General features: G+C 35.4%; 1 protein-coding gene across 1 annotated transcript in view; it reads right to left on the reverse strand.

Annotated features, from left to right (window-relative positions):
- The window catches only part of MYCBP2 (MYC binding protein 2), a 382,851-nt gene that overhangs the window by 15,626 nt on the left and 340,338 nt on the right, over positions 1–26,887 (reverse strand). Inside the window, 13 exon segments of the mRNA XM_016425002.2 lie at positions 5,408–5,617; positions 7,300–7,407; positions 7,845–8,033; positions 8,668–8,771; positions 10,316–10,448; positions 10,541–10,669; positions 11,932–12,033; positions 16,764–16,883; positions 19,852–19,948; positions 20,656–20,939; positions 21,652–21,918; positions 22,314–22,394; positions 23,937–24,035. Of these exon segments, the coding sequence (XP_016280488.2) occupies positions 5,408–5,617; positions 7,300–7,407; positions 7,845–8,033; positions 8,668–8,771; positions 10,316–10,448; positions 10,541–10,669; positions 11,932–12,033; positions 16,764–16,883; positions 19,852–19,948; positions 20,656–20,939; positions 21,652–21,918; positions 22,314–22,394; positions 23,937–24,035 (1,923 nt within the window).

The raw sequence follows: 26,887 nt of genomic DNA on the forward strand, positions 1-26,887 counted from the left end.
ATTGGCTAACATGACAGCTATGGAAAGTAATGAATGCTGGAGGGGATGTGGCAAAGTAGGGACACTAATTCATTGCTGGTGGAGTTGTGAATTGATCCAGCCATTCTGGAGGGCAATTTGGAACTATGCCCAAAGGGTGATAAATGAATGTCTGTCCTTTGATCTAGCCATAGCACTGCTGGGTTTGTACCCCAAAGAGATAATAAGGAAAAAGACTTGTACAAGAATATTCATAGCTGCACTCTTTGTGGTGGCCAAAAATTGGAAAACAAGGGGATGCCCATCAATTGGGGAATGGCTGAACAAATTGTGGTATATGTTGGTGATGGAATACTATTGTGCTCAAAGGAATAATAAAGTGGAGGAATTCCATGGAGACTGGAACAACCTCCAGGAAGTGATGCAGAGAGAAAGGAGCAGAACCAGGAAAACATTGTACACAGAGACTGATACACTGTGGTACAATCGAAGGTAATGGACTTCTCCATTAGTGTCAATGCAATGTCCCTGAACAATCTGCAGAGATCTAAAAAATACTATCCACAAGCAGAGGATAAACTGTGGGAGTAAAAACACTGATGACAAGCAACTGCTTGACTACAGGGGTTGAGGGGATATGACTGAGGAGGGACTCTAAATGAACACTCTAATGCAAATACCAACAACAAGGAAATGGGTTCGAGTCAAGAACACATGTGATAACCAGTGGAATCATGCGTCGGCTATGGGAGAGGGAAAGGTGGTGGGAGGGGGAGAGGGGAGGAAAAGAAAATGATCTTTGTTTCCAGTGAATAATGTTTGGAAATGACCAAATAAAATAATGTTTAAAATCAAATAAATAAATAAATAAATAAATAAATAAAAAAGAAAGAAAGAAAGTCTTTGGGCATAGACTACACCTGTTTTGCTTTTTTGCTTTTATTTTAAAGTCTGGGTCTTCCTATCTCATTGAGGCTGGAAATGCAGGGATCCTTATGAATCCAAACCTACTCCTGACTGACCCAAAAGCTTTGGACTGCTCCATGTCTGACCATGATTAGTTTACTCCTCCTTGGAGCAACCTGGTGGCTCCTCACTTGCAGGGACTTCACTAATTAATGCCAAACAGTGTGGAAACTTGATTCCGCATAGCCCATTGCAGTTCAGAACTACTGGCTTAAGAAATCTTCCAGCCTCAGATAGCTATCAACCACCATGCCTGGCAAGGGATGTTTATTAACAATAAACTAAGCAAGATCAATTTTGTATAAGAAGAGATTTCCATTTAAGACTCAGTCCACAAGAGAAATTTCCTACTTAAGGCCTTGGGTAAGACCTCAGATTTCAACTATTGTGAAATCAGTGTGTGCACTCTGACTTTTGAAGTAACTTAACCATAATCCTGTTTCCCCTCAGAAGATGTGAGCTGATTGAGGCCAGTGACTCTTTCAGTTGTTTCTACAGCCCCCATACTTAGTGCAGTGTCAAGGGATCACAGACTAGAGAGCTGGAAGCTCATTCTGTCCACCCTTCACATTGTATACATGAGGAAACCATATTTTAAACTTCTCAATTATCTTAAAAATGTTATTTCAGGATGGAGTACTTGGATTACAAAACGGCCGGGTTTTCTGAGCCCTGGTTACTAGGCAAGCCTTCCCGTGGCTGGGCGCTTCCCAAGAAAGAAGGATTGAGAAGGAAGAGGAGGAGGAGGAGATGACTTCTGGGCTCCTCACAGCCAGATCCCTGACACCCATGACTTCACCTGAAAGGAATGGGGGCTCTTGGAACCTTCTCAGAAGGACATGTATTGGAATGTGATGCTGGAGAACTATGAGAATTTTGTCTCACTTGCCTTCCTCTCTCCATACAAGATGTGATTTCCCAGATGGAAAGGACAGAAGCCCCATGGATGGCAGAGAAAGGAGTCCTGATTAGCACTTTCCTAGATTCTCTTAGTCAGAAGACAAGATGTGAAGCCAAGAGACAACTGTGAAGCAAGATATTTTTTTGTGGGAGAACTATTTAAAGAGAAACTTATAAAGGAAGGACTTTGGTATTCCACATTGGCAGAAAGTTGGGATTATGGCGACAGGTCAGATAGGCAGAAAGGAAACCAAGAAACATGGCCTTGGGAATTAAAAATTACTAATGAATCTATTCATGAATGTAATATATTTAGGAGGAAGCTTATTGTTATTCCACAACAGAGAGTCCATATAGAAGAATGTCTTCCTAAATATAATACACTGAAAAAAGAGTTTAAAGCAGTTTTTTGACCCACTTAAACCTAAGAGAATCTTCAATGGGAAGAAACTCAAATATAGCAAATGCAGAAAGCCTTTCAGTTACCAGTCAAATCTTATTCGTTACCATAGAACACATCATCCAGGGAAACCTCATAAATGTAATGAATGTAATAAAGCCTTCAGCAAGAAAGGAAGCCTTAATGCACATAAACTAATTCATACTGGAGAGAAGCAGTTTGAATGTAGTACCTGTAGAAGAGGCTTCAGATACCATTCATCCCTTAAGCAATATTAGATAATTCAAACTGGTGAGAAGTCCTATAAATGCAATGAATGTGGAAAGGTTTTAGCCAGAGAGGAATCCTTAAGACACATACAATAAGTCATACTAAAGAAAACCACTTGGAATGTAATCTATGTGGGAAAGGCTTCAGATACTGTGCATCCCTTAGAGTACATAAAAAAATTCATACTGGAGAAAAACCATATAGTTGTAATGAATGTGGGAAAGCCTTTAGCCTAAAGGGAAACCTTAGAACTTAGAAGAGATTTCATACAGGTGAGATGCCTTTTGAATGTAATGAATGTAGGAAAACCTTCATACTCAGAAGAGATCTCAATAAACACAAGAGAATTCATATTGATGAGAAACCCTATATATGTAATGAATGTGGGAAAGCCTTCAGGTGGAATGGAAGCCTTAAATCCCACAAAAGAATTCATACAGGAGAGAAACCTTATGTTTGTAGTGAATGTGGGAAAGCATTCACCAATTATCAAAGCCTAACTCATCATCAAATATTTCATACTGGAAAGGAAACCTTTCAATGTAGTGAATGTTAGAAAGCCTTCACCCAGAGAGCAAATCTTAATCGACATAAGAGAATTCATACTGGAGAGAAGCCCTACATATGTAATGAATGTGGGAAGGCCTTTATTGTGATGGGAAACCTTAAAAGACATATGAGAATTCATACAAGAGAGAAACCTTACAAATGTAATGATTGTGGAAAAGCATTCACCAATCAAAGTCTAATTCATCATCAAATATTTCATACAGGAAAGAAAACCTTTCAGTGTAATGAATGTGAGAAAGCCTTCACCACAAGGGGAAACCTTAATATACATAAGAGAGTTCATACTGGAGAGAAACCCTATGTATATAATGAATGTGGCAAGTCATTCAATGTGAAGAGAACTCTGACAATGTGTAAAATAACACATACTGGAGAGAAACCCTTTGCATGTAATGAATGTTGGAAAGCTTTTACCAATCAGCAAAGTTTAACCTACTATCAAGTATATCATACAAGGGAGAGACCCTTTCAGTGTGATGAATGTGGGAAAACCTTCATCCAGAAAGGAAAACTTAACAGACATTCAATAACTCATAAGGGAATAAAACTCCATATTTGTAATGAATGTGGAAAAGCCTTTAACCAGATGGGAAATCTTAATACACATAAAGGAACTCATACTGGAGAGAAACAATTTGAACTCCTTAATGCGGGGAAGCCATAAACTACTTGAAATAATCGATACTGGAGAGAATCCATATAAATATAATGGATGTGAAAGCCTTCAGGTATCGAAGCCTAAAAATTACTATCCATTTTTCAGACTGTTGAGAAACCCTTTCTCTATAATAAATGCTTGAAGACTTTTAACTGGAAGGAAACCTATAATTCATATTAAGAAAATTCACTCAGTGAGGTGCCTTTTCTATGTAATCAATGTGGGAAATATTTGACAAAAACTCAAAGCCCAATTCAACATTAAATATTTTGTTTTCAAGAGAAACCTTCCCATTTGATGAATGTGCTTTAAGAACATTGGGATTCTTAGTGAAGACAAATGTCATGAAGGTAGAAACTTTGGTCCAAACTTTATTGTACATAATGAAATGCACAGTAGAACTCCCCTCCCCTTTGAATATAACCAATGCAGGAAAATGTTCAGGTTCAACCTATATCAGATCATTTGTACTGGGAAAAAACCTCACTAAAATATAAGGAAATTGGAAAGGCTTTAGAAAAAAGTACAATATAACTATGTCTATGGCCATTGAGTGGGAACTCATCCATAGGTGGATTCAAATTGATATTGAAAAAAAATCCTTTTCAAAGTAATTGAAGAACAAAGAAGCTTCAGCATGAGTCAAATGAAGGGTTGATAGGGGAGGGGGCAGATTTTTGAGAGCCTATATACCTTCCTAGGAAACTTCAGAGAGGTGGGGAGAAAGCCAAAAGGAATTCTATACAGGAGATAATTTATTCTACTTTTACCTAAACAGATGACTAACAATAGAAGTTAAAAAAGAGATAGTTTTCAGTTCATTATAAAGTCTAGGGAGGTCTGGGAAGCTTGAGTGCTTGAAAGCAGCATAATAGGCATAATAAAGATAAGATTGTGGGACCTATGTGTTTCAACTGGATCTTATTCTTGCCCCAAATTTTCAATTGCTACTCATAGAGGATCTTGGGCATAAAATGGAACTAAAGCTCCAGTCTACACATAACTCCCATAGAAGTTTAGGAGCCATTTGACTTATGGCCCAAAAGTCATAAGATAAACTTTTTGAGAACACAGGCTCACGGTCAGTAACATAATGGGAGTTATAAGGACTGTCCTAACCCAAAGCCACATAGCAATGGGCACCATGGATTCAGCATCAGATAATGCAATTAAAAAAAAAAAGACATGAGGACATTTTGTTGATGGTTGTTCCCCGGAGGAATATAGTGTATACAATTCCAAGCTGTGCACTTAGAGTATTAGCCTGCCCTTTATCAGCGAAAGCCTTCTAAACATCACAATGAGCAATTAAGAACAGAGAGCAGGAGCCCCACATAGGGTACCTCAGTGACCATGAAATCATTGGAGGCAACCCAATGGAGTTGAAATGTGACAATCACCAGAGAATAGCATTTCTGTAATTTGGCGATGTATTTCCTCAGTCACATATGTGCATTGGTAACCAATTCATTTCCCTTCCTTTGTGTGTGTCTTCTGCTTGTTTTCCCAGAACTCTCTGTGAATGTTTTTTCCTTGTTATTGTGATAACCAATGGGAAAATGTATGACAAGGTTGCATGGGAGCAATTTGTTGTTTTGTTTGTGATGGTGTTTGATTAAATACCTTGTGCTTTAAAAAAAATGTTATTTCAATTTGAAGCATACCTTCTTGCATTTGTAGCAGACATAATATGCATATCTGTTCATGGCATAGCCAGCTGGGTCATTATAAAACCGAACACCTGGTGTTGTGATAGCCTCACTCTTGTGCAAGCCTTCATATTCCAATCTCATTAAGGCTTTTCTCCTGACATCTTCATAGAGTTCTTTGATTGGATCAAGCAGGTCTTTTAATACCGTATGATTTATTTTGTTCTGGAATGAAGAATATAGTACCTTCAGTGTATATCAGGTTTTTTATCATCTCTATATAGCAAATATTTTCTATATCAGTTACTTTTTGAATATGCCATGGAATATGGAATATGCCTCAAACAAAATTTTCCATGTAAAAGAGAAATTCATTCTAAAATATTTTAAATGAAATTATTACAGCAATATTTTAAAAATCCAACATACTAAGTTTTATTGTCACAAAGTGATTGATCTTTGCCATGTTCACAGAAATCGTTAATAGACACTGCTGCCAAGACTGGATACTAAAGGAATTAGTGACATATTCTGAAAAAGGGAGACAATGAGAAGATGCTGAAAGTCTGACTTGACAAGAATATAAAATCCTTGGGATCAGAAATGGCTGGTTTCTATCAGATTTATTCATAAACAAGGTGATCTTAATGGTAAACAAAATATCAAAGAAGAATGGAACTTCATAATTCTTAGCCCTGTTTTATTTTTCTTATAACACAAAGAGAAAAGTTTACAAAAAAAAAATTTACCCTAGTTGTTTATAAGTCTCTTTTTTTCTGGGATTTCTGTTATATTGCTCTACCTATGACCTAAGACTTAGACATTAATGCCTTCAAAAAAATATTACTTTTTGGAGTTTAAGGGAGATGCTAGAAGGCAGCCGTAATCTAGGATGCTGCTTTCAGATAAACTGCTCTGTTGAACTCAATTTGTTTTTATGGCAACAAAGAAGGAAAGCATAATGGCATAAATGGGTTGTTCTGCTAAGAACTGAGGAGTCTCTCAGAGACTGGATTTTGTATCTTGAACTTTTAGATCTTGTCCTCATGTTACTGAAAGGTGTATAAATGGAGATTTTGAACCTTAGACTTCATTCCCCAGAAGTCCTTGGTATTTCCCAGAATTCCCTATAATCTCTCCTGCATCTCCACATTGGTAAGATCATGTTATTGGTATTTAACTGGCAGTAAGCCTCCCACATGCTCTCTTCCTTTGCAAGGATGTAGCAAGTATGGTGGTAAGGTGGGGATGGCTGAAATGGTTAACCAGCCATGGGCATGTGGCTTTTATTTTGTATCCTCTTTATTCCTTGATTTCTAATGATCCTTAATAAACCTCATAAAATATAATATTTTTATTATTAGAGATATAAATTTAATTTTTACAAAGGTCAGATTATGGTTTCATCAGACAACTGAAAATATTTCTATATGTATCTAGAATTCATACTAGTATCTAGAATACTAAGTTCATTTTTCTATTGGTCATTTACTTGACCTGGGTTGTGATATGAATTTATACTTTGATTAATATTGGGAAACAAGTATTTCTTAAAGAGGCTGAAAATAAGTCACATACATCTTCATGTATCAGTGATTTTTTTCTCCTAATGATAAATAAAAGCTTGCAACTCAATGAAGAATTAAAGAGTACTCATCTAAAATTTTGAAATCTGGCATAAACATCTGGAAATAGATAATAACACATTAGAATAATAACTGGAAAGGCAGTGGTGGAATTTGTAGGATTGATGGTAAAAGATTATCTAAAGAAGAAAAGCATAAGGTAGCTAAACAAGCAGGGCTCTGAGGTCCAATAAAAGTAGGATATTATGCTTCCTGAGTTTCCAGACACCAAGAAGGATCTTGAACTTAAGTAGAAAACAGTAAATTTTAATTTTCCCATACCTTGCAAATAGGACAAGATATAAATCCAAATGTTATCCGGGGGCCAAGCCATCTATTTTCTAAAACTCGCCGACAGCACTGCAAGTGGAATATATGACTACAATCCAACTTTAAAAAAAAAAAAGAATACATAAGCAAATGCAGGGTTTAAAAGTGACTAATAACTGAGATATTTATGACTTCTGTAAATGAAAGTGTTAGGGGAAATTTAGGAAGTTGGCACTGTGAAATCCCTTTCGCTACTATCTAGATTATATATAAGCTCTTAGTTTCTTCTGATATTTTGGCCATCTTATTCCAGCAAATGAAGTTTGAAGTTAAAAGAGAAGTGGTCAAATTACTACCCAAACACTGCTGTACTTTTATTAGTTGTTTCCTCTGATTCTAATTGGTGCCCTTTTATCCAGTGACCTATGACAAAAATGCCAGTTATCTGAACATTAGAAGACAGATCCATAACTGTGAAACAATGAGCAAAAACACAGATCTTTTTAATTTTTTCACTAAAAATATAACATAAAACTGCTAAAATATGAAATAAACACCTGAATAGCTGGTGCTGCTGAAAGTGCCTCAGTAAAGCATATCATACACATGTCATCAGCATCTTGCTTAAGTGTTGTGGCATTTTTATCACAGCCATGCAGACAGGGTAAACAGTGTTCCTCATTTTTGACGCCTCCACATGGATGGCCACAAGGATGTGTCTTGCTGCAGGCTATTTTAGCATATTCCTGTCAAAGAAAAATTCATAAGAGCATAACAATTTGAAAATTAAAGACAAATGTTTGACTAGTTATATATTACATTCATTAGGTTAATTTTCTTATAGGCAATGAATAGTAAGATTAGGTATCAAAGTTATTTTCTATTCAACATGTTAATACAACTGAGTATTAAAATCATAAGAGATGGTTTGAATTTTAAATTGATAATGAAATAAAAAACTAATTAAAACTGAGTTAATAATCATGCATTTAAAAATATTTATCCCCAAAGGGAAACTTCAATCTCCAAAATATGAAGTACCAAGTAATTCTTTCAGTAATTTAAAAACAAATTAGGCCTAGCTAAAAAAGAAATAAGATAGTGGGGAATAAGGGGATAAGAAAAATCAGAGAAGAAAGCAAATTATTTAGCTAATCAAATTTTATTCAACAAAACAAAGGAAAGGGTCTAGTATGTATTTCATATCAAAAAGTGATATTGAGAGCCTCATCTGGTCCTTTCTATAGTTTAAACAAATTCACTTAAGTCGCTCTGTATTCTAGTTTCTAAATACAACACATAATATTCACATAAGGAAAATATCTCAAGATGGAAAATCTTCTAGAAATTACCTATGGTTGGCTGCTTATTTGTACCTACCTGACAATCTGCATCAGAACAGACACTGCCAACTGCGGATAACTCTGTTCCACTTCTAGAACCACAGAAACGGCATGCTTCAGAACTACTTGTGGTGGGTTTACCTGTGCGCAAGTAGAAAGTATCATATTATAGGCTCATCCAATATAATAAATGGGTAAATAATGAATAAAAAAAGGTAGCCCAATATAGCTAAAACTTCTTGCTTTACCTTTTGGGTCAAATAATGCTAGAAGAGGAATTTCTGGAGATATAAAAGAACTAAATAATTTGAAGAATTCCTTTTCTCTTCACTATGAAAATGTTTATTTATAATAAAGTGATATGCTTATATAAAGTATGGTTAGTAGTATTAACCTTTTGGAATTTCCTGTTCTGTAAGGGATGGTCATAATTTTTTTCATTAATAATTAGATCTTCAGCAATTGATACAATAATTAGAAAACAAATCTTTTAGTAGTTTTTTTTTTTAAAGCAGGGGTTAATTAACCAAGATGATGTTTTTTTGTTGTTGTTTTTTTCCTTTGGGACACCAGAGGAAATTGATAAAGAAACTAAGATTCTAATTATGTTTTGAAAAGCTTATTTTCCAAAATTTTAAAAAAAAGTCTTGAAATGGCTGTCACTGATAGCAAACTTGAATGACAGTTTTAGGAGGCAGAAGGGATCGGTAAATATACTACAATTTAGGAATGAGTCCATAAGGCAGTCCTTAATTCCAGAAATGGGAGCAGGAAAAGAAAAGCAGAACATGAAAAGCTTCCTATTTCTACTTCATGCCAAATTTTTAACAGGCTCAACAAACAAGGTCTTCTTGATTAGATGAAAAGACAAATCACAGGAAATGCTTTTGAATTTCTGGTAAAGAGGAAAAAAAGCAGAAGGGGCAGGGAAAAACTCCAAAAATATGAATAACAAAAAGACTGCAAACCTAACTTTTCAGGCTCACTTAATATCAAAGATCGTGGCTTTTAGCAGTTAGACATATGTCAACCTGAAACACAGGAATGATAAGCAGCAATGTAACTTCTAAGAAAGTTTTTAATTTAAGCTGCAGGTGCACGACTGCAAGTAAAAGCAATTAGGAGAAAGTAAAAATGTATAAATTATTACTTATATAGTTATTTATGCAGTTTGAAAATTATTTAGATTGAATTATTAATTAATTCATTCAGGTATCTCAAAAACAGAATTTTTTTTCTACCTTTTATTAACACCACTGGACTTCAGTGAGTTGTATTAAGACTATGGACGTGGGACAGGGTTGCATAAATGATTAATCCACGCTTGGACTCTAAGATAGGGGAAAAGACTTTAGACATCTTTCAGACCAATGCTTTCATTATTTCAACAACAACAATGCTCAGAAATGAAAGAACTTGTTCAAGGTCATGAGTTGGCTATCATATATTCTACTTCTATACATTCATTACTTGTATCATCTAGTTGATAGCTTGGCACATAGCAAATATTTAATAAATGTGTGGAGATTGATGTGGTGGTAAAAGCCAAATAAGAGGCTATCTCAATATCATTATATGCAGTGATCAATAGTATAATGGGTAGCTATCATGAAACTTCTCCAAATCATCCAAGTGTAAATGCCTTCGAGCTTAACTAATGGCTGGGGTTATATTTTATTTTTTACCTGTATGTTCTCTGAATTCCACCATTGCCTTCATAGTTTTAGAATCTGCTAGTGCCATTAGCCAGAAGAGTTTGGTTCTACCACAGCCCTCATGAAGGTCGACCTTAATAGCTTCTTCCTCTTCTTTGAAGACCTATTAGTTTCACAAATGATGGGGATAATAATAATTTTGTACTGATAAATATTTATTATTCATAAAGCACTCTGAAAAGATGAAATCTTCACCTGTCTTTGATGAGTTTTGGTTCGGCGATGAAGATGAAGGAATCTGTCACAATCAGTACAAAGATTTCCACATACATTACACAATATGATTGCTGCAGTTTCACCATCATCATGGTTATCACACATAGGCTGAAAAACAAGATAAATAAAATTAAAAAAAAAAAGTCCCAGGAAGAGACACAATTAGATGTCACTTATTAAAATCTCATTCATTGTCAGGCTTATTAAGTTTCAAATTCTGAGGGTGATGTAGAATCATAGCAAATATGTAAAACAAAAATTTGTTGACTTGAATACTTTGTTCAATGATGCCTAAAAATTGTTCACAATTCATTATAGCAACCAAAATTAATACTAAATCTAAGTCTATGTTGAATGAACAGTATTCATTCCTAAAAATCTGCAACAACTATCATACTTCGCATTAAAATGTACTTCATCAGTTCAATTAAATAGGATTTTAATGAATCCTATAATATAATGCAAATAAAATGCAAAGTGAAAATTGTATTAAAATTTGGTTTAGATTAGCGGTTCTCTACCTGATGCCTATGAACTTATTTTTAGAATACTTTGCTAACTGCATTTCAATGCAATTTTTTTTTTTTTTTGGTTTGTAGCCCTATATATTTTATTTTGTGCATTTAAAGAAAAGGGTTTTTTGAGGAGGGGTTGATAGGTCTTGTCAGACTGCCAAAAGAAACCACAATGCAGAAAAAAGTTTAGAAACCCTGGCTTAAATATCTAAATATGTTCTTAAGATACATTTTAAGAATCCAAAAAACTGCTGAAAGTGCCTTACAAGTTAGTTTACCCAAGACACTATTTTATGAATACATAAATCAATGGTGGGGAATGATATTTTCCCTGTTTTTCCTCTATTTTTCAGGTTAGTTCTAAGGATGGGTATTTTTTTGACTTGGACTTGTGATTGTGTTAAAATCACACAGTACCCAGTGAGGAAACTCCTTTTACCAGAGCAGACCAGATTTAGCACTTCATAATCTTAGTGAATTGCCTGGAACATGGAGCAGATAAATGACTTACACCAGGTTACCCAGGCAGACATCATACCATGTCTAGCAAAATAAGCTTATGATGAAATATAAAGGTAATACTGAGAGAAAAGGAAAGGGAGGAAATCAATCATAACAATTTGATTACTTACATTTCTCTCTGAATTATAAAGATATAAAATTAATGTGAGCAAAATAGTAAAGTAAGAGATGAGAAGAATTTAACCTATTTGGTTACAATTTTTCACCATCTATATTACTGAACATTTATTTGGTAGACTTTCTTCTTTTCTCTTTAAAGAGTTAATATGAGTTAAGTTTTATTAAGGTAAAACTTGAGATTAGTTATTAGGAAATGCCTCTGCTCTTCCATACCATTTGTTTCTGTTGCCCATCCTTTCCCATCCATCTTCCTGAAGAGAGCCGATCCACATGATCCTGATCTAGAACACACAGTGACGCCAGAGCAAGCCAGAGCTGTATAAGGGAGAGTGGGTATGAGACGATGTTAATAAGGACGAACTGGCAGGTACAGATTGCACACCATCACCATTTAGCAGAAAATATATGAAAACCATGTTTTACCTGACAAGATGAGAGGACCCATGGCAGAATTTTGGGTTTTTAGGCAGTAGTAGTAGCTGCTCTCTCTCTCATTTTTACATGGGTACAAGAGTATATTTCTATAAGGAAACACCCTGCTTTACCTGACAAATGGACTTATTCCATATTTCTGTGCAAATAAAGGTAAACACCATGATCTGTTTATGTATTCACTCAATGTTTACTATTCAAATGTGTATGTTCCATCCATGTTTTCTGTGTCTATGCCACTTGTCTTCAGAGTATCATTAATGAAAGGTTATTATACTGTCACCAAGCACAGTACCATGTGCAATAAGGAATTTTTAAAAGTATGTCTTGATGGCAGGGTCTTTTGTATTTTTTAATCTCTCATAGCACCTCATACTATACCTCAGTATTTGCTATTTAATGAAAACTCGGTTATCATTTCACATTAATTTTTCCTAGATTTTGTTTTTACAAAATTGATTTTCAATTTTTAACTTATGGCAATATAGATTTTGAAAAATCAGGAAAATATTAAATTATATTCAAATTAAGGACTGATGAAGGAATCAGGGAAGTATACAATATATTCTTACAAATTTCTAATAAAGTTATTATACATGGGTTTAAATAAAAATGGTATGTAGCCCAAATGAGTATGCTTTAGTCACCTAGAAAAATAATTTAAATGTATAATTAATTTCTTATCAATACTATATATTGGTCAGTGATAAGGGCTAGGCAATGGGGGTTAAGTGACTTGCCCAGGGTCACACAGCTAGGAAGTGTCTGAGGCCACATTTGAACCTGAAACCTCCCATTTGTAGGCCTGGCTCTCAATCCACTGAGCCATTCAGCTGCCCGCCGAATAATTCACTTCTTAAAATTCTTGTTAAATAAAAGGTATCATTTTATTTTCTCCCCCTTTTATAAATATGCTTTACTATTTTAAAAAAAAATTATTTAATTAAGAAATATTTTCCATGTTACATGATTCATGTTCTTTCCCACCCTTCTTCCCACAGCCAATGTGCAATTCCACTGTGTTTTACATGTGTCATTGATTGAGACCTATTTCCACATTATTGATAATTGCACTAGGATGATCATTTAGAGTCTACATCCCCAATCATATCCCTATTGACCGATGTGATCAAGCAGTTGTTTTTCTTCTCTGTTTCTACTGTGATAATTCTTTCTCTGAATGTAGATATCATACTTTCTCATAAGACCCTCAGAATTGTCCTGGATCATTGCACTGCTGCTAGTAGAGAAGTCCATTACTTTCGGTTGTACCACAGTGTATCAGTCTCTGTGTATGATGTTCTCCTGGTTCTGCTCCTTTCACTCTTCATCAGTTCCTGGAGAATTATGGAATTATCTCTTTCTGGCTTCTTGCAATCCTTTCTCCTTAGTTGGAAGCTCTTGAATTTGGCAATTACATTCCTGAAGGGAGGCTATCTTTTGAGGATTTAATGTAGAGGGTGATCTATGGATTCTTTCAATGTCAATGTCTATTTTGCCCTCTTGTTGAAGAACATTAGGGCAGTTTTCTTGGATAATTTCTTGTAGAATGATGTCAATGTTTCTATTTCTAGGTTTTCAGGTAGAACAATGATTCTCAAATTGTCTCTTCTAGATTGGTTTTCCAGTTCAGTAATTTTCTCAGTGAGATATTTCATATTTCCTTCTATTTTGTCATTCTTTTGGTTTTGCTTTATTCATTTTTGCTGTCTTATGAGATCATTAACTTCTACTTGCCCAATTCTTGTCCTTAGAGACTGGTTTTCAGATGATTTTTTTTTTGACTTTCCTTTTTGGTTTGCTCTATCCTGTTTTTCATGCTCATGTAGGTCATTTTTGGCCTTCAATTTGCTTGACATTTCATTTGATTTCTTGGCTTCTTTTTCTAAATGGGAGGTTCTGTCTCTTAAACTGTTTTTTTTTTCTTTTTGAACTATTTCCCACTTTTCTTGCCAAGTTTCTCCTATCTTTTTAACTTGGTTCTCGAATTCCAGCCTGATTTCTTGGAGAGCTTATGTCAAATTTCCATTTTTTTCCCCCTGAATGTTTGGATGTGTTTGCTTGTTTGTCATAGTCTATTGTCTTCTCTGTAGTCTGGATTTTTTCTCCATAAAAATTATCCAGGGTCAATTCCTTTCTCCTGTTCTTTTTGGTGTTTGTAGACTGTATTTCTCGGGTGTTGGTGGCCATTGCTTTGTTGTTTTTTCCTTCTCTTCCCAGCCAGAAGTCTGAGTGAAGAAGGTGGGTGATATTTGTATTGAACTCCAGAGAGGTTTTTGCTCTGAGGCTATTTTTCAAGTCTCCAAGGCGGGGCAACTACTGTGTGGAACCCTACCCTATCTCTGAGCCCATGCTCTGTGTTCCTCAGTCTCCTGGGTTTCCAAGTCTTGCTGCTCTTAGAGGTAAGTATGTGGTGTCCTCAGCCAGTTCCCCCCCTCTCCACCTCCATAACCTAGAGATTGCTCCACACTTGCTCCAACTCTGGCACCATAGGTGGAGTGGAGGAGGGGTGATGAGCTTGCGTTTTGGTGGGAGTTATTTTGCCCTTCCTTAGTGTGGAAATATCCAAACTCTGCCTACCTTCAATGGTATGTCCTACAATGGAGCCCCTTCACTCATTTGATTTTGCTTTTGTCCTTTGGAGGCACTTTATATGGATCAGTGGAGAGGAGAGGAAGAGCCTTGCTTCTACTTTGGGGCCATCTTAACCCAGAAATCTCTTCTTGACTATTTTCAAGGGGCCTTTCCATATGATGAAACTGTGAAGGAGGTAGTGTAAATAATATTATTTTTGCCTTCTACAAAGCAGGAAAATGATTTGTTTATAGTCTCACAGCTGGTGAGTGAAACTGGGGCCTAAATCCAGGGTTTCCTGACTCAATCCTCTCTCCACTCACCACTTACTTATCCTACCCAGAAAAGAAAAAAACAATTATTTTTAACTCTAAGTAATAATAAGGATCCATAGAGTGTCAGCATTCATTAACTTCCTGACATTTTCTCCTTTTGTTAAGAAAAGGTAAGTGGAAATGAATAATTTACCTTTGAAAGAATGTAGTGAAATCTAAATACAGACTGCCTTGTTGCAGGGCCAATATTTCATTTATGGTTAGAAATTCAGGAAAAGGGGCAGGTGGTTCAGTGGATTGAGAACCTGGCTTAGAGATGGGAGGTCCTGGGTTCAGACACAACCTAGCTGTGTGACCTTGAGCAAGTCACTTATCCCTGTTAGTCTACCCTTTTGTCTTAAGAGTTGTAATTATGGCAAGAAAGGGCTTTAAAAAAAATCAACCCTTGATAACCCAGGTAGCCACAGAAATTTTCTTGACTATCAAAGTAGAGTGTTCTAATTTCTGTTCTTTAGCAACATGGAGTAGTTATAAGTGGATTAAACAAGAGAGTTTAAAAAAAAAAAGAATAGGAAAAAAGGAATTATAATTGGAGAGAGGAAGAGTTTGAAAAAAGTAGCAGGGATATATAACAAGATTTGGCATAATGATACCAATAACTGTTTCTGAGGATCAGCACAGGTATAGTGCTTAGCCACTGTCTACTATATGGGAGGCTATGAATTGAAATTAAAATAGAAAATTTAGATGAGGAATGAGGATTTTATAAGCTCAGATGATTGATTCTCTTTCCCTTCTAGTTACCACCTCTTTCTAATGCTATCCTAGTGCCTTGTTATTCTTTTAATTTTTTTAGAAAAATTATATTTTTAAAAAATCCAAAAAAAAAAAAACCAAAACAAAAAAAAAACTAAACACCTGCCATCTGAAGTAGCAAACATCCTTATTTTTAGCTCCTAGAGTGGCTATAATCTCATGTTGTCTCCATTTTTGTGCCTTTATGTCTTGCCAGAGTTAAGACAATGAGTTAATTAAAACTATTAATAAGCGATTACTTGTTACATAACACTATGAGAGGGCAATGCAAAATTTAGATAAGGCATTCTGCCTGCTTTCATTGAACTCTTACTGCAGACAGAGTAGTGTCCTCATTACTGTGGATAAAGATTTCTTAAAGGGACATTGTCTTCTAGGACCAACTATAAAACTCAAAACTAAGTACTACATACAATGATGATAACTTAGAAGGGTTTAGCAATGGAATAGCCAAGCATTATGGGAAAATAATGCCCAATATATGAAGATTAGTAACAACTTTTGAGCAAGAAAACCTATGTACAGTAAGAATGAAATTATACAAAACAATTATGATCTTGAACTGTAATTTTTCTGTTTCTGTAATAGTCATACTGATGCTACAATCAGAAACAAATTTAATTCAACATGCTTTGAACTGGTGAAATATTTGAGCTCTCTTCCAAAATTTTAAGCAATCTTTTAAAAGTGACTTTAGTTTGCAGCAGCTAGGTGGCAAGTGTTTTTATCTCCAGATATCTACAGAGGAGGAAAATGAGGTAAATATATGATTTGTTCATGGTCATATAGGTGAAGGGTTTTTCTAAGCCCAGCATTTGAAACAAAGTCTCTAGACATTTTCAACTTTCTTTTCACTACATTTTAATTGCCTCTCAAATGAAAAAAACAAAACAAAACAACCCACCCCAGCAATAACGATCAAACTATAAAAACAACAAAAAGTCTTACCCTGGTTGTTGCGATACATCTCACAGGAGATCTATATTCTTCTTCCATTTTTGTCAAGGCAATGATAGTTTCTGCAATGGCATTTTTGGTAACACGGGACCATGCTTCAGATAGATGGCCCTGTTGAATAGGACAAGATATTTTTAGGAGCCAAGCAGATATAATCTGATTAGCTTAATCAAGCTGGTAACAGCAAAGCAAATTATCTTGAATTAAGTTATCTCTTTTAAATACAATTAACTTCTGATCCAGTCAATGCTACAGAGCTAGAAATTAAAGGGCAAAGATTTTTTTTTTTTTGGGGAAAAAAATCTATTCTTAAGGAAAAATGAATTTCTTTTCTTACCCAACAGCAGTAAACAAAAATTTAAACCTTTATTTCTTTTCTTCCTACTAATTTCATGAGTAATTCTTTGTAGACATAGATTAGTACAGAATGGAAACACCAAGACAGTCATGCTTTAGAGAAAAAGCATTTTAAGAAAATCCTTAACAAGAAATTTCTTAAAAGGAATAATAAAGTGGAGAAGTTCCATGGAGACTGGAACAACCTCCAGGAAGTGATGCAGAGCGAGAGGAGCAGAACTAGGAGAACATTGTACACAGAGACTAATACACTGTGGTATAATCGAACGTAATGGACTTCTCCATTAGTAGTGGTGTAATGTCCCTGAACAACTTGCAGGGATCCAGGAGAAAAAAACACCATTCAAAAGCAAAGGATAAACTATGGGAGTGGAAACACCGAGAAAAAGCAACTGCCTGAATACAGAGGTTGAGGGGACATGACAGAGGATAGACTCTAAATGAACACTCTAATGCAAATACTATCAACAAGGCAATGGGTTCAAATCAAGAAAACATCTAATGCCCAGTGGACTTACGCGTCGGCTATGGGGGGTGGGGGGGGGGAGGAAAAGAAAATGATCTATGTCTTTAATGAATAATGCTTGGAAATGATCAAATAAAATATATTAAAAAAAAAACAAGAAATTTCTTGCTTATGAGATAATAAGCTAATTTAGTAGTGCTTCTGATGAAAGGTCCTTTTGGGAAACTAAGGGCCTACATGTAAGTTATTTCTCAAGAACACTAAAAATCTTGCTAACATCTATCTAAATGGTTTCTGATGGACACTGAAAAACAAATCCCATTCTATGAAATAAACAAGATATTTACAGCATTTAGAATAGAAGGCTACTAATAGTGTACCTTCCACCCAAATGAAATGCCCTTTTTTATCTTACCTACCCCACTCAATTGCCTCCTGGTCTGAAGTTTTTTTAGATCAGAGCAACCAAATTTCTCATTTCTTTTTTAACTCATTGATCATTTGCCTGTTTCAGTTATTTGGCAGTTTAATCGTGTATTGTCTAGTGACATCTGTTGTGTTGACAAGTTATTTATTGCTTGAATTATTATTTAAATTATGCTTTGTTTCACCAAGACTATAAGTTCTTTGAGGATAGGGACCTTGTCTTATTTCTCTTTAACAATTGGCAGTGTCCTTTGCACAGAGCAAGCACTCAGTTGATATTTAATTGGTTCATATGTTGATAATTTTAGGGCTATGTTCTTTTCCAATTTTCTAGTTGGCTTAATTGGCTAAAAGTCTACAGTATTTCTCTTTTCTGACTGTAAATAATGAGTTACAATTCAAAGCAGGAGAGTGATCTTTAATAAAGCATCCATCTAAAGCAGCAGGCTGAATTAAGCTTTTAATGGGCTGCAGCTGCTGAGAACAGTAGTAGACCAAATGGTTGAGTCAATATACTGCAGTGAATTTATTCATTCACTCAACTAAAGGTTTATTTAGGTCCCACAATGAATAGGGAACTACAACAGATACTGGAAAATATACAAAGGTGATAAGACATGATTCACTATGATATGGTAACATCATCAACTGGAGAGAAGATAAATAATGATAGGTATCAAGAAATGCTTTTAACTGTTGATAAGTGGGAGAGTTATACTAAAGAATAGTTTTGAAAGAAGTATTGCTATGCAACATCTCCCTCTCCATTAAACTATATACACTCAGGAGTTTTATGTCCCTTCTTAAATTATTTCCTGGAATTCAGCTTTAATTATTTGCACTCTGTATGCACTAGTGGAGCAGTATGACATGGTGGCCTGTGCCACCCCAACTTGGTCTGCCTATAGCTTCCCAGTATACTCTGAATGCAAATGTAACTAATGGGCAAAGGCAAAATTTCTTTAGGTCATTATCTGTTAACCATCATCTTCTCTCTCTGAGTATCTTTGAAAGAGTGACACAGCACAACATTCGTAAGAGTCAAGGCAGATAAACGGCAATGTGCCACAACTAAAATAAAAAGCATATTGTAATTAGAAACAATGCCTTATGTGAGAAGGTTTTGTTTTTAAAATCAGAGAAGTGCTAAATCCTTTAAAATATTTTGCTTTCCTTTCTCTGGTAAAAATAATATTTTTTTTGCTTTGAACATAAACATGTATTAAATAATATGGTGAAAGAAACAGTTCTCCACAGAGAAGTGACTTCATTTTTTTCTTCCTTTATTTTTTAAAACCCTTACCTTTGGTCTTAGAATCTATACGAAGTATTGGTTCCAAAGCAAAAGAGCAGTAAGAACTAGGCAGCTAGGGTTAAGTGACTTGCCCAAGGCCCGAGATATCCTTCCTTAGCCCAGCTCTCTATCTGGGCTGCCCTGACTTAATAATTCTCCAACTCTGGTAACAATTCAGAAAGCAGCTTCATTTAAAATTTGGCAGAATCCACACAGAAGGAATGAATTTAATTGTAATACTAATCAAAAGCACAGCACATTTGTCATATGGAAATACTGCCACCTTAAGGAATTCATGATGCTAGTTTTATAGGGTGGAATGAAGAGGAGTACCTCCTCTGATGAAATGATAGATATCTGAAATACTAAAAAAGTAACATTCGGCAGAATGTTATAAGAATATTTTAATTTATTGTAACATACAAAAGAAAAATCACCACAAGGCTGATCCCTTCATCAAAATTCTGCAGAATAATTTAGACTTTTCACACTATTTTGGTCTCACCAATAGAGCTCTCAGAAGAATAGATACTTACTGCTGCCATGTCCTTTATAAGCTTAATAATGATCTCTGAAATCTGGGTGGGAGTTGAGCCTTTCATCCACCAATGGCTTTCACCTCGTCGAATATAACTACAGAAGATAATTAATAAAAAGATTATGTCAAATGCATGCATACGAGTCATCATAAATTTAAAAGGACACTGAAAAAATCCAAAGAGTTAGTTTATGCATTGTTTATTTTGGAATCCAAACATTCAGCACAGAAATAAACAGGTTATTTCATTTGTCAGGGGTGAAGACAAGAGAATTAAGAAAAACAAGTTTTGAATTTGGAGGCAGAGGACTAATTACGTAATTCCCAACAGTGATATAATTAAATCCTCTGGACCCAAGTTCCTCCATCTGTAAAATGACTTCAGAGATGCCTTTTAGCTACAAATGTAAGGTACTAAGGATCTAATTTTATCTTTTAAACTTAATGTATGAAAAGATTTTAAATATAGTGCTATAGAGAGTGCTTCATGATTAATCTCATTCATTCTTATATTATCCCTATGAAAATGTTAATTGGCATCTAAAATTTTAGGATACAAAAACTTGAAATCAGGAAAAAGTAATTTATCTAAGACAAACAAGTGAATCAATGATGTGAATACAGATCACTTCATCATAGGAAAACAGAACTGAAAGTTCTGGTCATCTAGTTTTACTTGGTCATTTTTACTTTGCCCAAAGTAAAATATTTTGTTATTTGATGGAAACTAGTTGTGTTTTGACTTCCCAAAGAGAGGGTCCGCTTGGTTTATGGGTTTAAGTGTTAAGTAAATCTCACTTACCTGGAATTGAAAATCATTGGCAGGGTAACTGTTGTAACTCCTTTCCCAGCAGCAGTACCAGCTGTTCCTGTAATGGTAGTTCCTTTGGCCTTTAACTGTACTGTGAGGGCTTTGGCTATGCATCCCAGGAACATATCCAAGATACCTAGTTTATTCCAATCTCCTTTTTCTGTTGAATGAATTATATCACTAATATCAGCTGGTGGAAGGGACTTCACGCCTATGATGCTGGCCAGCCGATTAGGGGTCACTTCAGGCAAAACTCGCCTTAGCAAAGAGGTGACCTAGTAGCAAAATTACAAAAGAGTAGTTCAAAGCAATATGCATCAAAGGAAGCATCTTCATTGTTGGGTTGTGAATTGGCATTTTTACTAGAGATGGCACATTCCAAGGCTTCAAAGGTCTCAAATATAAAGCTCATGTTTTCAAATTTTTGCATTTTTACTTTCCTAAAAGTTTAACTATGACCACTATAAAAGCTTAAAAGATAAAAAAAAATGGGGGATATCTGGGTGGTTCAGTGGATTGAGAGCCAGATCCAAAGACGAGAGGTCCTGGGTTCAAATCTGACCTCAGATACTTCCTAGCTATGTGACCCTGGGCAAGTCACTTAACCCCCATTGCCTAGCCCTGACCAATCTTCTGCCTTAGCACAATACACAGTATTGATTTTAAGATGGAAGGTAAGAGTTAAAAAAAAAAGATAAAAAATGAATTTCTCAAATGGTCATTATTCCAACATACAAAATCAGGTGTTTTATGGCAGGATTGACATTGACTTGTCATGTATTAAGTTAATCTTAGCATAATAGAATATACTTTGTTTTTGCAAAGCCATAACTCTATCATAAAAGTATGGAACTAAAATGAGAGCAAAAAACCTAATCTACTTTTAAAACCTTAATATAATTTCCTTGGAGTAAGATAGCACTTACTGGTACTGATATTGCTCTTTCAAGTAACGTTCCAAGAATATTCTATGGAATGGATTGTTACCTGTCTCTGTACTCTAGGAGAGGCTGTGTGTAGCAGTGAAAAGAGATCCTGAAGCAGAGTTAGCTGTTGAGCAAGGTATTGTCGACCCACGTTAGACCCACTCAGTGCTAGGACCATAGACAGCAGTTCAAAGCAATATGCATCAGAAGAGGCATCTTCATCATTGGGCTGAGAGTTAGCATTCTCTTTGCTGGAAATTGCATGTTCCCACTCTTCACGGACTCGGGTAGCTTCCATTCTAATGGCCTGGACTATATGGGCACAAACCTATATAAACCAAAAGGCAGTATATGAGACAGAAATTTAATACATACGATTTGATATTCCTATCTGTGAGACCCTGGGCAAATCACTTTAGCTCTTCCTGCTCTTCTGCCTTAGAACCAATACTCAGTACTGAGTCCAAGACAGAAGGTAAGGCTTAAAAAAAATGATCTCTTTTGCAAAATAATCCTACTCTATCTATCCCATCTTTTTCAAAGAACATATTAACACAACTGTGGAAAATAACTTTGAATAATAAAATTTTCTTCATTTTGTGGACTTTTGATAAATTAAGACAATAATTTTTTAATTTCAATAAAAATAATAGAGTTTTGACTGGACATTTAATAGCTGAATAACTGAGATAGTATTGTAGTTATTCAATTAAGTAAACCAACCTGTTTTTGTAAATTTGTCAGCTTACTCCTACTGAATATGATTCCCACCATGTGTTCTTTCAAGTCAGCATCTGATGTTGCCTTTATGGAAAATAATAAAACAAATTATTACCTTGAAAATGGATTTGTCTGACATCTCAAATTATTTTTTAATAAAAATTAGTAACTTCAAAAAAGCACCTTAACTTCAAATTGAGGAAGGCAAAAGAAAGCAGACAGATAAACTTTGGGCTGTTTTAGTTTCTTCTCTGAAACTTATGAGAAATCAACAAGGGAAGTGTAGATAAGATGTTCCAAGCTTTAAAGAATTTTTTTCCCTTCAAAATGCCCAAGGGGGCAACTTAACAGTGAAGAGAGTACTTGTCATTTGAAATTGGGAAGGTCTGGGTTTACTTTCTTACCTGAGATACTTAGTAGCTTTTGTGAGCCTTGGGGAGTCACTTAATCACTATACACTTTCAGGCAAGTCCTTAGGACTTATTGAATTGCTCAGTCAAGGAAAGATTGTGTTAGCTGAAGAGCAATCCCATTCCAGGAGTTCCTCATGTTAACAAGATCACAGATCCTTGACATATCAGTTATTTAATTATATTTTATATTGTATTCTAGTTGCATTCTGTACAAATCTTCTTGTATAACAAACTCCTTGAAGGCTGAATTTCTCATTTTCAAAAGTCTTATTTTTTATAGTGCTTAGATCTTTGCCATTTCCTTCATACCAATCAATGTCTAAATATAATAAATCTTAATTTTCACCCCTCCTCTCTACATTGCTGAAATCCTTCTCATTCTGACTTTCATTACTTCTGACTGGTACTATTGTTAATAGTTTCTTGGATTTTGGAGCACTTCCTTCCCTACTGAAATAATCTGCCTAATGCACAAGTCTGACCTGATCAAGTTATTCCTTTTGAAAAGTCTTCAGTGGCCTTCTATGCCTCTAAGTTACATTATAAACTTCTCAGACTGGCATGAAAGGTCCATTCCAATTGAACTCCATATTATCTTTCATGTTTTCTGTATACCCAGACTAAAGGAACTTCTAGTTATTTCCTGACTTTATCCTGTCTTCTTCTACCTCTCTGTAGCATAAAAGTCTACACCCTAAAATTGGCAGTGTACTTGTTCCTCATCTCAAGTGATGTCCAGCTCAGGGGCTGCCTCTTCTATGAAATACTGCTTGATCTTCCCAAATAAAAGTGACATCTCCTTCCCCATACCATGTATTACCAGGAATCATATTTACCTATGTATATGATACAATTTCCCTATTCAGATGTAAACCAAAGCAGAGACTACGTCAACGTTCATCTTTGCCTCCCTGGTGCCTAGCGAATAGCCTTGTACAAATGAGGCACTTTCTGTCAGATAAAGTAGATTGGGAAGTAATCAAAATACTAGACCTAAAAATTCATTGTTTTTTGTTTGATATAATTTTAGTTGTAGGAAACAATACAATTTGTAAAGGACACATATAAAGTCTGTATAATATGATCTTAAAATTTATAGAGTCAAGGCACCATATTCTAATCTGGGAAGAAGCTAAAAACACTGACCAAATTGAAATAAGAGTAAAGTGGGAAAAAGAAGAAAAGAAAGATTTAAAAGAATATAATTAAATACATTGTGTACTTTTTCCTCTCCTTCAGGTGAAGATAGAAGTGTTTTTTCCTCTTGTTCAGGTGTAGGTTCAGCATCTCCAGAGATTAGTTTTCCGAATACCTGATTGGAACGAAATAAATATTAGAAATGATAAAAAACAAGAAACATGTTTGGAGATTATGGTGCTATCAAGTCTTATCCCACAAGAAAAGCACTATTTAGAATTTCAATGCAAAAAATTATCAAATGCCTACAAAACTTACTAATTGTGGTTTCCAAATAGATACTGTACTCATTTCTTTTACCTTCTATTCAAAAGTTATCTTGTTGGCTATCTATAGCCTTTCCTATCAGAATATCTAAAGACCTGGATCTAGTACTTCTTGAATGCTGGTTTCAAGTACTACCTCTATGAAGATGATTCCTGAAGATGATTTTTCTGTTCCCAACTTCTCCTTTGGACTTGCCTTCTGCCTTCAGCATGTAACCTGGATGGTATTATATTACCTGCAACTCCTATTCAAGTATGCAGATTCAAACTTCACCTTTCCCCCTTGTTCTTCTAAATTCTACTGTTTCAACCAATGGCATGACCATTCATTTCTGAAAACTTTGAAACTATGACAGACTCTTCCTTCTCTTTCACCTTATATGAATGAAGCGTTTATATACAATTATTTACCACATCCTCGAAATTCTACCAAGACCAAGTCTGACCAAGGACAAAGTTAATCCTGAATCCCTGTCTCTAAGAGAGGAATTTACTAAGGAACATGATCCCCAAATCAAGTTTTCTAGTATAAAAAGGTTATTTCTGGGACAGCTCCAGTCTTGAGGTTGCCTCTCATGTCTGAGTTCAGGGAGCTGACCATTTTGAGATAAAGGGAAGTGGCTGAGCAGGAAATAAAAGAGGATTTCTTAAATGAGCCTTGAGGCTAGAGGAGCAATAAGAGCTCAGACTCACAACATGGAGCAAAAGAACACCTGTATTTTGCTTTATACTATTAATGTGAGTTATTCAGACAGTGCAGGTCAATGGAGGTGGAGGTTAAGTCTGTTCAGCAGCCACAGAGTGTCTTCCAGAGGTAGTCAAAACTATTAGGTGGCACTACAGAGCTGGGGAGAGGCATGTGAGAGAGAGGGATTGGAATGCCAAGGTGTTACAAAGCTTACCTGCTTAGAGCAGCTTTTGAATTACTGTGATTGTCTTAAGTGCTATGGGTATGTTTTTTGAACTTCTGAAAATCTGTTGCACTTTTTGCATTTGCTGTGATGAGAAATAAAGACTGATCTCTACATGATACACATTTTTTACCTTGCGTGAATACATAGGAACTAGGGACCTTGTATCCACATTTGTGGAATCCAAGACATAGACTGAACACAAGCTATTACAACTTTTTCCCAAGTAAACATGGGATAGAAGCAAAAGAACCAAAAGAATGTGATTTTGGGGGTGGGGGTGATTAAGTTCCTAAGATTAGAAATGGCTGATAGCTCAGGGCTTGCAGGGCACAATAAAGGCATGAATTACTTCTATTTACTGTTAACTCATTTGTGTACATATAGAAACCACCGAAAGCTCCTTGAGCTACAAAAGTCTGTCCTGGGATCCCTTATCTTCTCTCTCTACATTTACTCTGTAGATAACTTCTTTTAATTATTATCTCTATACACAAAGATCTACATATGCAGCCCTAGACTCTTTCCCACAGGCTCTCACCATTAAAATTCTAGTGAATTCTGAAAGAAATTCAACATATAAAACAGTACTCATTATTTTTCTCCTCAACTTGCTCCTCTTCCAAAACTCCCTATTTCGGTTGAAGGCACTACCACCTCTACAGTCTCTCAAATTTAGAAACTTGTCTTGATAGTGTCTCTCATCCCACATATTCAGTCAGTTTCTTAAATCTTGTTCTGTGTAGCTCCACAACATTTCTCACATTTATTCCTTTCTTTCTATTCACATGGCCATCACCTCAGTTCTGGCCCAAATTAACTCTAGACAACTTTTACAATAAACTTTTGTTGGGTCTCCTTGGACTTTCTCCTCTCATTTGCCTTCTATATAGCTGCCAAAGTAACCTTTATAATAGAGGTTTGATCATATCAATATGCAGCTCAATAAACTCTAGTGGTTCCCAGTTATCTTTAGAATCAAATGTAAAATCTTCTGTTTAATGTTTAAAGCTCTTCAGGGTCTGGTTCCAACCCAACCCTACTCAACATCAGTCCCCATCCTTTGATCACCCAAATTGGGCATCTTACACTGTTTCTTCACACAAGACATTCTATCTTCTAAATTCATTCTTTAGATAGATTGTCCCCAACCCTGAAGTCCTCCTTTCTCACCTGTGTCTTAAAAAACCCTCCAAAGTGCAGCTCAATTGCCATTTTCCTACACAAGGCCTTTCCTGATCCTCCCAACTTTTACCAATATTAGCACAGGTTCTGTCTCACTTTTGTCTGTTTATCACCAACATCTGATATATGATAGGCCCTTAATAATGCCTGCTCATGGGGGGTGATTTCATTTTTGCCTCTGTATCCCTAGGGCTTACTTACCATAGTGCCTTCATATAGTGAAGATTAATAAGTACTTAATGAATTGAGCTAATGAAATGCATACTCACAAATAATTCCTTTAACAGCTAATTATGTGGTAACAAATTGAAATTTTTTATACTTGATAAATTAGTTCACTTCACTCTTTAATTTTTTGAAATGTAGACCATCTGCCTTTTCTCCTGGCCTATAGCACCTCTTCTATATCATATGATCTTCTAATGATCACTAACAGCTGTTAAGTAATGATTTCAGAATTCACTAGATTTTTAATGGTGAGAGCCTGGGGAAGAGAGACTAAAGCTACATATATATATATATATATATATATATATATATATATATATATATATATATATGCACATAGATGAGTTACCTATAGAGTAAGTGTAGCAAGAGAAGAA

Source organism: Monodelphis domestica, chromosome 8 (assembly GCF_027887165.1).
Source record: "Monodelphis domestica isolate mMonDom1 chromosome 8, mMonDom1.pri, whole genome shotgun sequence".
NCBI lineage: Eukaryota > Metazoa > Chordata > Mammalia > Didelphimorphia > Didelphidae > Monodelphis > Monodelphis domestica.